This window comes from Pongo pygmaeus, chromosome 2, assembly GCF_028885625.2.
Source record: "Pongo pygmaeus isolate AG05252 chromosome 2, NHGRI_mPonPyg2-v2.0_pri, whole genome shotgun sequence".
Classification (NCBI taxonomy): domain Eukaryota; kingdom Metazoa; phylum Chordata; class Mammalia; order Primates; family Hominidae; genus Pongo; species Pongo pygmaeus.
The window spans coordinates 151,560,796-151,571,680 of NC_085930.1; the positions used below are offsets into that span (position 1 = coordinate 151,560,796).

At 42.7% G+C, this 10,885-nt stretch overlaps 1 protein-coding gene across 1 annotated transcript in view; it reads right to left on the reverse strand.

Moving 5' to 3' along the window:
* Positions 1-10,087, reverse strand: part of PCOLCE2 (procollagen C-endopeptidase enhancer 2) — a 72,258-nt gene extending 62,171 nt beyond the window's left edge. The window contains exons 1-2 of the mRNA XM_054481252.2: positions 9,342-10,087; positions 8,184-8,292 (exon numbers count right to left, since the gene is read on the reverse strand). Coding sequence (XP_054337227.1) covers positions 8,184-8,292; positions 9,342-9,424 — 192 coding nt within the window. The 5' untranslated portion in view covers positions 9,425-10,087. The remainder of the gene's footprint in view (positions 1-8,183; positions 8,293-9,341) is intronic.
* Between the last annotated feature and the right edge of the window lie 798 nt (positions 10,088-10,885).

A 10,885-nucleotide genomic window follows, 5' to 3' on the forward strand; every position in this document is an offset into this window, starting at 1 on the left:
CAAAAGCAGGCAGAAAGCTAAACAAATTTAGAAAAACTGGACTGAGGCCCCAGTGGGAAAATGTCACCTACAGTGCTTGCTCATTTATTTAGGATTTATATTTGCCCTGCTTCCCAGAAAAATTTAAGGCAATAATGAAAACTTTTTAATTTTTCTGCTATCTTAATAACTGACATCTAATTGAACAGCTTATGTGCCATAAGAATTGTAAAGTTTTGGCTGGGCACGGTGGCTCACGCCCATAATCCTGGCACTTTGGGAGGCCGAGGAGGGCGGATCACGAGGTCAGGAGATCGAGACCATCCTGGCTAACACGGTGAAACCCCGCCTCTACTAAAAAATACAAAAAATTAGGCAGGCGTGGTGGGGGGGCGCCTGTAGTCCCAGCTACTGGGGAGGCTAAGGCAAGAGAATAGTGTGAACCAGAGAGGCAGTGCTTGCAGTGAGCCGAGATCACGCCACTGCACTCCAGCCTGGGCGACAGAGCGAGACTCCATCTCAAAAAGAAAAAAAGGAATTGTAAAGTTTCCAAATTATACTTTCTGGATTAAAAAATAAACAACCCCAGCCCCCCACCAAAAAAAAACCCAAGCTATAGTGCTCTTATCCCATTCATATAGTCTTGGATATGCAAACATTTTCTGTTAGTTATACTCATTTTTACTATTCTTAAATAAAAATAATACTAACTCAAGCATTGGGTTAAATTACTATTCAGGCAACTGAAATAATGAGCCTAGTGCAACCAATGTATACATATACATTAAAAAAAAAAAAGCCCATAGTTAGGATTGGAATTTAAATCTCTATATAATTCTAAATCCTACGTGCAGTTTAAGGCCAAGAAATATGTGTTTAAAGTCAAAATTCCATTCCCCTATCTGTCCTGCTGTGGTTATACCAGGCAAATAATAGTTACAGTAATTTTAGAACCCCTTGCTATACCCTTAGGTATAATTAAGTGACTTAAAAGTTGAGTTCCTGCCTAAATTCACCATCTGTTTTCTCAAATTATACACCCAGCACTGATCTTACTAGACTATCACTATGTCTCAATTTTCACAAACCCTTTGCTCACCACTGCTGACTTTCTTCTCATGAAGCTATATAAAAGTTATTGGGAAGACATAAATCCCAATCACATTTTTAATCTACTAGTTCCTTCAACTAAATAGGAATGCCATTTAAAATTGATCAGGCATCTGGAGGATGGATTAAGTATGATGACTTTAACATATGTAAGTTATAAAATTGCCCTCAAGGCAATGTTACAGGAATGCCTTCACATAATTGTTTATTAGGCATCTTTGGAAATATCAAGGCACATATAAAATAACCCTGGGAAGTCAAACAAATCCTTACAAAAGATACAGTAACAACTTATCCAGTCTTAGAGTAGCACACATGTAAAACAGGTCATACTCTTTGCACGAAGCAATAATTATTTTCATCTTAACTAATCTTAAGATCTTCAATAATTTTTAAAAGTGAAAATAAGCTTTATTCCAAATTATCAACACTTAAAACTGCTTACAGTGGGCATTATAATAATTTACACACATAACCGTTACCAATTCTCTTATCTAACTGCTCCCCACGAGATTATAAACTCCCTGAGGACAGAAATTATGCCTTGTCTTTCTACCCCCACAGTCCAATGCAATGCCTACTACATAGGAGGTGCTCAAAAACTCTTGGTGAATATTTGATAAATAAGTGCATGAGAGTATAATGGTATCCCTGAGTCAGAAAGTTTTGTGCTAACCTTTTCATACCATTTACAAGTATGACATTAGTTAAGACACAAGTTCTTTAGACTTCAATTTCCCCACTTATGAAATGGTCATAATAAGGTCTGTCACCCCGACCCCAGAGAATCGGATGCAAATAAAATAAAATAATTCAATATATTTGAAGGTATACTAAAAACTATATATACTATTATTATTTTTAGTTCCATGATTTCTATCACAAGTATATAGTCATGCATTGTTTAATGATGGAGATACATTCTGAGAAATGCATCATTAGGTGACTTTGTTGTGCAAATATCACAGAGTGCATTTATACAAACCTAGATTGTGTAACCCACCACACACCTAGGCTATATAGTATAGCCTATTGCTCCTAGGCTACGACACTGTACAGCATGTTCCTGTACTGAACACTGTAGGCAAATGTAAAATAATGGTAAATATTTGTGTATCTAAACACAGAAAAGGTACAATAAAAATATGGTAATATAATCTTACGGCACCACTGTCATATATGTGGTAGTCATTGACTGAAATATTGTTATGGGATATGTGACTGTATTTCACTCTAGCTGAACAGAAAAACAGATGTAATTATAAAGATGGTAATACTTCAATTACCTGGAGAATCTGAAGACCTTTCTATGTAAGACAACTTATGCTTTTTTCTTCATGGAGTAGCTAAATAAGCAAAATTTTGCCACATACTTTTCACTTTAATGGGACTGCCTCTACCCACTGCCACATTCTCCTCCCATTTCTGTCAAAGGTCTGTGACTCTCTGGCCCTCCCACATCATCATCATCATCATCATCATCATCATCAGACAGGGTCTTGCTCTGTCACCCAGGCTGGAGTGCAGTGGCACAATCATAGCTCACTGTACCCTCTGACTCCTGGGCTCAAGAGATCCTCTCATCTCAGCCACCCAAGTAGCAAGGACTACAGATGCGTACAACCACTCCTGGCTAATTAAAAAAAAAAAAAAAAATGCAGAGACAGGGTCTCTTTACGTTGTTCAGGCTGATCTTGAACTCTGATCTTGAACACCTTGCTGCAAGCGATCTTCCTCCTCGGCCTCCCAAAGCATTGGGATTACAGGTGTGAGCCACCATGCCTAACCTCTCCCATATTTTCTTCATAAAGGGATAAAAAGTTGTATTCTAGGTGGACCCCAAGACTAAATTTTTGCTCAACGTTTGCTGATTTTTCTCAGGCTAGATTTATGCTGAGAATAACTGAAACCTTAAATAATTGGCTAATTTCAGTACTTTTAAATTATAAATAATAAAAACCTAATGATTTTTAACAATAGGACCACATACATGGATTGCCTCATTTTATGTTTGTTTATCATTATTATTATATTTTAGAGAAGAGGTCTCACTCTGTCGCCCAGCCTGGAGTGCAATGGTGTGATCACAGCTCACTCCAGGAGCCTTGAACTCCTAGGCTCAAGCAATCCTTCTGCCTCTGCCTTCCAAAGTGCTGGGATTACAGGTGTGAGCCACTGCACCTGGCCAGATCATCGCCTTTTAAAAACAGATTTGTAAATTATGCCCAGTTTTAAATCTAAGAACAGAATCAATTCCAGCGATCTCTGCATAACAATTGCTGTTTCAGTTAGATAATATAACAGCAATTGCATTAGACATTCAGATGTGATATTTGGTTTTAAGTTTGGAAACCAATTTTAGGCCAGGCGTGGTAGCTCACGCCTGTAATCACAGCACTTTGGGAGGCAGAGGCGGGTGGATCACGAGGTCAGGAGATTGAGACCATCCTGGCTAACATGGTGAAACCTCGTCTCTACTAAAAATACAAAAAATTAGCTGGGCATAGTGGTGGGCGCCTGTAGTCCCAGCTACTCGGGAGGCTGAGGCAGGAGAATGGCGTGAACCTGGGAGGCAGAGCTTGCAGTGAGCTGAGATTGCACCACTGCACTCCAGCCTGGGCAACAGAGCGAGACTCTGTATCAAAAAAAAAAAAAGGAAACCAATTTTAAACAAAAATTCCTATATATCTGTTCAAGGAGAGTTCCCAGAAGATTCTAGGCTTTAAGTTTCCTCTGGTTTGCAGTTACTATAAACAAAGCTTCAGCTGGTTTCACTCAGCCACCCATACCATATGCAGCCAAAGTCAAACTCTAAATAGAGTTGCTTTCACAAGGTCTTATTTTTGCTATTAATGTCTTTCTTTTTCTTTTTTTTTTTTTTGAAATGGAGTCTCGCTCTTGTTGCCCAGGCTGGAGTGCAACTGCCTCCCGCGCTCAAATGATTCCTCTGCCTCAGCCTCCCGAGTAGCTGGGATTACAGGTGCCCACCACCACACCCAGCTAATTTTTGTGTTTTTAGTAGAAACGGGGTTTCACCACATTGGCCAGGCTGGTCTTGAACACCTTACCTCAGGTGATCCACCCACCTCAGCCTCCCAACGTATGTCTATTTTTCTTTAAAAAAAAAAACAAAAAACACACATATTTGTGTCGAATCATCAATATGTATCTCTAATTCTATTATGGGAATTATAAAATGAACAAGTTATGAATGAAAATATCAAGGAACAGAAGTATTGATGATTTGCTGCGTTTGCAATGAATTTATAATGAAGCTATTAATGGAATGGTGATCTTTATGCCAGGGGTGCCTGTGGAGCACAGAATGTAAGATGCCTGATGGGCTTTGTCTCACTTCCCACTCAGGGCCTTGTGAACACATCCTAGCAGGTAGCTCCCCACGTGTTTATCATCTCTAAATTCACCTATGTGTCTCCTGCACCCAGCACCATGCCTCATGGGCTCTTCTAAATGTGTCCTGCCTATGTTGCAGTGAAATACATCACACCAGCTGTGTTTTTGTTCACAGTGGTCCACTCTCCCCTACTTCTTTTATGGATCTCAGAGATTTTTTACTGTTGTCTCCTGCACACAATCTCGAACTGCAGAAGAACCACTGTAATAGAGGGGTCCAGGTGGTGGGATGTCAACTTTTGGAGCTTCATTTCTTGCTGCAGGGCTTAATACAGGTGGGAGTTATTGGTTCTCGTTCTTAAATAAATTAGGGTGACTTATGCCTCACCCCAATCCTATTGTTCTTCCAAGCCTGCTTAGAAGACCAGTCACTACTTTCCAAAGGATTATATATACCTTAGCTGTCAAATCACATTTAACTCATGCCCACATTCCCGTATATGAGAATTAGGGGATTTTATGCAGATGACTTTTAGGTTATAGTCCCCAGAATCAGCTCCTACAGGAAACTAAGAAACTCTCAACCCCATCATGGATTACAAAATATTCAACTATTTCTTAACACTCAAATTCTCTAATTTAGTCTCTAAGCATACATTTTTGAGAACACATACAGTAAAAGTAAAAAACCTAAGACCAGTTAAGGCCATCAACTCTTGGTGATAAAGCTGAGTCGAGTCTTGAGTTCCAGTTACAGCTCCAACAACTACAAAGAACCAGTAGCAGCTTCCCTATTTGCAAAGCAGAAGTACAACTAAGCAGCACAGAGCACCTCTGTCCTCAACATATCCTTACGTGAGTAAAATTAAGCATAAAATTTTTCTATTAATAGCATAGCACTGTCAACAAGAAAAATTGTGATGACAGAAATACCATACTACATATTGTCCAGTAAGGCAGCCACTATCCACATGTGGCTATTGAGCACTTGAATGTGGCTAGTATGACTAAGAAACTAAATGTTTAACTTAATTTACATTTAAATAGCCAATACAGTGTGTTGGAACAATGCAGCTAAGAAATTGCTATAAAAATTTTAAAGTACTATAATGTAAGGACACATCTAAATTTCCAATCTGTGGGCTGTACTTCCGCATCAGAAAGTCCAACACGAAGGACTGGAAGTTTGGTGGTAACAACTAGGATTCACCTTTCTTAAAGCAAAAGTTAAAATCAGACATTTCCCATTCTTCCATTGATATGATAGAGTTTAATGAAAACCATTTAGCGGTGAAAGCTACCATGCTGGGACACATCTCCAGTTTGGACGAACAGAATAGGAGGCCAGTGAGTGAAAGCAAGGTATTTCCCCTCAGCTACAGGAACTACAGTTTAAGGACCACTCTGAGGCTTTTCCATCTCCAGTGGCCTCCGTGATATTTTAATAAAAGTGATACTGAATCACTCAATGGGAACACTATTCTTGGTTTACTGACTGCAGGAACAGAAAAATGGGCTGGACCAACCAGCTCTGGAAAAACCTTTAATAGATGGCCTTGGACAAGGCCATAGTAGAGCACAGTCCTGTCTGGAATGGCTAAGCAGGGAGACAGAGCCTGGTGCATGTATCCTTCTAGCTGGTGCCACTATACACTAACTGCAGGCAGAGCTGCTGAGAAAACACTGTAGGCAGAAGACTCTACATTTCTTCATCTTCTCTGCTACCACCTTGTCTACTCCACCATCTTCCCTCTCCTGGATACCACAACAGCTTCCTAATTGGTCTCTCTGCTTCTACTCTTAACTCCCTACAGTTCATCTTCCACACAGACACCAGATAAGCTCATTCCTCTGCTTAAGATCTTCCAGTGACTCCTACTCAAAACAAAATTCAAACTCCCCACCGTGGCTACAGAGTCCTGTTTACCTTCTTTGCTTCTCTTCCCACTGTCCCCTTGCTCATTCCATTCCAGCCACTCCGACCTCCTTAATTTGTTCTTCAGACAAATCAAGCTTCTTCCCCACTCAGGCACTGAGTTGAAGCGTTTTACACTATCTCATTTTGTCTTCACAGTAATCCTAAGGTTTAAAGGAGGTAGATCCTGGACACACAGTTTATGGCGATGAAACTGGAATTTAAATCCAGGGAAGTGACTGCTGAGCTCACAGGTTTTCCCTTCACAGGACATCCAGATGGAGCATCCATTTAACTTCCCCACTCCTACACAGGAAATCATGCCTCTCCTGAGGCAAACCTTTCCTTTATCAAGGAAAGCTTTCACTGGACGTGCCCCCCAACCCCAGTTTAATGTCACATCAACACTGTCCGCAATACTCAGAACACATGGCCAACCATGAATTTCTACTTGGGCACATGAGGCCTCTGAGCCATTGATTTTCTAGGGTCATTTAAAACTTATGGCCATTTAATTACATTTAAAACACAATCACGATATGAAAATCAAGCTGCTTTTATTTTTGTTTCAGAGCCTTATTTGACATTTATGTTAACAGTATTTCAAACTTATTTTCTATGACTTCTCTTGTGGCCACATGTGCTATAATAAAATAATGAAATCTGTACCAGTTTGTGACATGGTTGGCATTTTACAAGAGGCCGTCAAGGCATGTAAGAGCTGAGTTTTATATTATGGAAGGGGACCTCTCATATCTGCCTGCAAAATGACCTCAGTGGGAATACCTTATTGCAAAGTAGGTTTTACTTTACATAAAGTTGGGTTTACTAACTGCCTGATCAAGTCAATTTCTATAATCGTTTCAGGCCTCAGCTTCCCCATCTATAAAATAGGGATGATAATAGATACTTTCTCATACAGTTGTTTTGAGGATTCTGGGTGATTATACTTGTTAACTACTTGGCACGGTAAATGCCTGGCACACAGTAACTGCTAGTTTACACAGTCAGTGGGGGCTACTTTTTAAAAAATCTAAGTCCTCCAGTGGCACAATCTGACTGAAAGAAGCTCTCAGTGAACCAATGTATTCAATTACTAAACAACTTCCTAACAACGAAAAAGTGAAGAAGGTAACAGTCAATGCTATGCTGACTGGAAAGATGACTCACTCTAGTTGACTCTAAATCAGTTAAAAAAAAAATATGGCTGTCTCTAAATCCAGCTTATCTTGACTCAGCATAATCTATGTTATTACTAATCAGCATGGACTTTTTATTGGCCCTTGGCTGCTATTTAGAGTCCCACCCCCCTCCCCCCTCAATTCTCTATTCTTAGACTGCCTTTAGAGGTGGTTTCAACCCAGGAACATTAAGTGGGCTTTTTTAATTTTTTTCTTTTTCCTTTCCTAATGGGCATAGAGTAGTCAAAGTACTATCTTTGATCTTCTATTTCCCACTGGGAATTTATGAAGGCACGAGCAACAAAAAACTTCTGAAGGTCATTACAACAGGCCTTTGACTGAAAACAGCTTTAATTATGAATCTATAAAACTCAACTGAGTCACACTGGGCTTTCAGAAACACATCTGCTCTGAGAATTTATTCCTTCAAGCATTTTCTTGCGCCCTTTGTAATCACTAATGCAGGACACAACTAGATCTATTATATTAATAAAAATCTTCCCAATAGTTGGGGTAAATCCAACATTTCACTATTTCAGGCATTTGCCTCTTACTCAAATCCTAACACCAGAGGAAAAAGGCAGCAGCCTCACACTGTTTCCAACACCCACTTCCAGGAGAATACCTTTTAAAAAAATGCTTACTGTGATTTTCCAAGTACATTTGCTATTTGGAGGGTACACTCCAGGAAAACCTTCACTGCCAATAAATCCAGACTCTCCAGTAAGGATGCCACCACATGTGAAAACAGGTCTGGGAACATAAAACAAGAAAAGATAATGTAATTTGAAACATGGTCTAACAATCTGATGTTACCTTCAGAAAGGTGTAGCCTATTAATATAAATAAAAGTTAATGTTGATTAATCAACGCCTGCACCATATAAGGGATCCGAAAATTTGCTAGCTCTTAGAATATTTAAATTATAGCCTGATAAAGCATTCAGTCCAGCTGCCATTTGTCTCCATCATAATAACACAAGATTATATATATGTATAATCAAGTCCTCGGCATTGTGGCAAAGTCTTGTAGGAAAATGGTAAATACATCAATTTAACTGGGGGGAGTGGGAGAGAAGGTAAGAGCCAGGCTGAATGAGGAGCATGGTTTTAAAGAAAGATAGGCAAGCAATTGGTTAATATAAAAAAGTTTGCCATTCCCGTATTTGGAGAGATGCCCAGTTCTCCTCCCCCTTTCTGAAAATCATTGGCCATTGGCAGAGCTTCCCATCGAAAGGGAGGCTGATGTTGAAGGAGGCTGAAGAGGCGATGCCAAAGTTGGCCATCGGGCAGGTCCCACAGCCCAGCTCCTGGGGCCGTCCAGAGGTTGGCAAAGAGTTAACTTTCCGGAGCGGCTCCCTAGGCGCCGCGCCGCTAGGGCTGTTCCCTAGTTTACGTCTCTGGGCAAAGCCTCTCGGGGAAGAAAAAAAAAAACTGCAAAAAACTGCGGTAAACCAAAATCCACATATTTGGGCCCCAGTGCTTCCCTCCGGCCCCATAGACACGAGGAGAGGGGAGACACAAGTCAGATTAAGCCCCGCCACGTGGTGGCCAAGCCAGCTGCAGGGCCATCAGGCAGGCCGGGCTGGGGACCCAGGAGGGAGCCCCGCGAGCAGGGATGGGTTCCGAAGTCCGGGGCTCAGCCTACACGAGGGTGGCGGGCGCCTGCACCGCGCGGGAGCGCAGGGTCGCGCGCTGGGTCACCCAGGCGCGCCGAAGCGGGTTGAGTAAAGCAGCAGGCGAGGCTGCAGGGGTGGAGGAAGGGAGGGGAGCGAGAGGGAGCCCGGGCAGGGGTCGCGTTACCTCTCTGGGGACTGCTGCCGCGAGAGCTGGGTGGCGGCGGCCAGCAGCAGGCAGAGTGGCGCCCAGGCGTTCGCGCCCCTCATGGCAGCGTAGACGCTCGGGGTTTGCACCCCACGGCGCGCGCGCCGGCACACACGCCCCTCCGCTGGACCCACCGCGCTCACACCGCCGCTCACACTGGCAGCAGCGCTGGCTCACACCGGCGCTCGGCGGCCCGCGCGCTCCCTCTCACGCGCACACCGCCGTGGGGCGGCCCAGGTAGCCGGGGGGTGCGCGGCCGGCAGGGTGGAGGCGCTTTTAAAGGCGATTATGGTGCCGTCTGACTCGACTCTTAGTTTCCCCTGAGGAGCTGCTCTGGCAGCCACAGGCCACTGCTGAATATCCCGTTTGTTCTCCGGCGGCAGGAGGGGCGGCTCCGAGGTCAGAGCCGCCCCCTCTCGTGGGGCGGGCGGACGTCTCCTCCCGGCACCCCGGGACCGACGGGTCCTCTCGCGTCCAGCCCTCAGGGACCCCGGGGAGAAGAGGAACCCCTTGTGGAGTGGCACCCCAGCGGCCCGGGCCCCGAAGCCCAGAGACGATTCTCAGGGAGGGCTTCTGGTTTTACTTTGGGGATTGTTTTTCCCAGTTGCTTTTAAATAAAAAGTAATAGCGCTTGCTGGCTGCTGGAAAGCCTGGGGGTCCTTCTTTGTCTCCTTCAAAACCCAGATCCAAGGAAAGAAAGGGAAAAGGAGAAGAGGGATTTTATCGTATTTTAACTTCTGTGCTTATTCTCTCTCTCTCTCTCTCTCTCTCTCTAGATTCTTTTTTTACTGGTGTGACAATGACAAGGAAGACAGTCTCTGTGCCGGGATTTAAACACGGGTTCTCAGGCGAGCGATTTCTGTGTGAACTGTCATTAAATGTCAAATAATGAAGACGGAACCAAATCAGCAAATCTCACTATCCCATGTCATGTTCTGAAAATGGTGTTACTCTGCATCTCTCTGTTCTTAGACGTTTCCAACAACATCTTTCTGTGGTATTAACGGGTTAAAATTTACGGAGAATTTGTTTTTCTTAGACGAACAATTCTAGCCTTGTGGAATCAATACTCTCTTTTACTTAATTACAGAAATATAATTTTAAACATTTATTTTGTTAAGAGCTTCCCAATAACCAGGGATTAATAAAAGAATGACAGGGACAGACTAGATTCATTGAGATTTTTAATAATCACCAGCTATGGGAGATACAACTTAACTTTGATGTCTCGTGTTGTTCCTTCTAAATTGTTTTCACCTTTCTAAGCAAGAAAATTAAGTATTAAAGTAGTTCTTATCGAGACTTTATTTCTAATAATGAGCTGTTAAAAATCTAAACATGAGTGGGCGCGATGGCTCACGCCTGTAATCCCAGCACTTTTGGAGGCCAAGGCGGGCGGATCACGAGGTCAGGAGTTCGAAACCAGTCTGGCCAACATGGTGAAACCCCGCCTCGACTAAAAATACAAAAAATTAGCCAGGTCTTGCGGTGTGCATCTGTAATTCCAGCTACTCGGGAGGCTG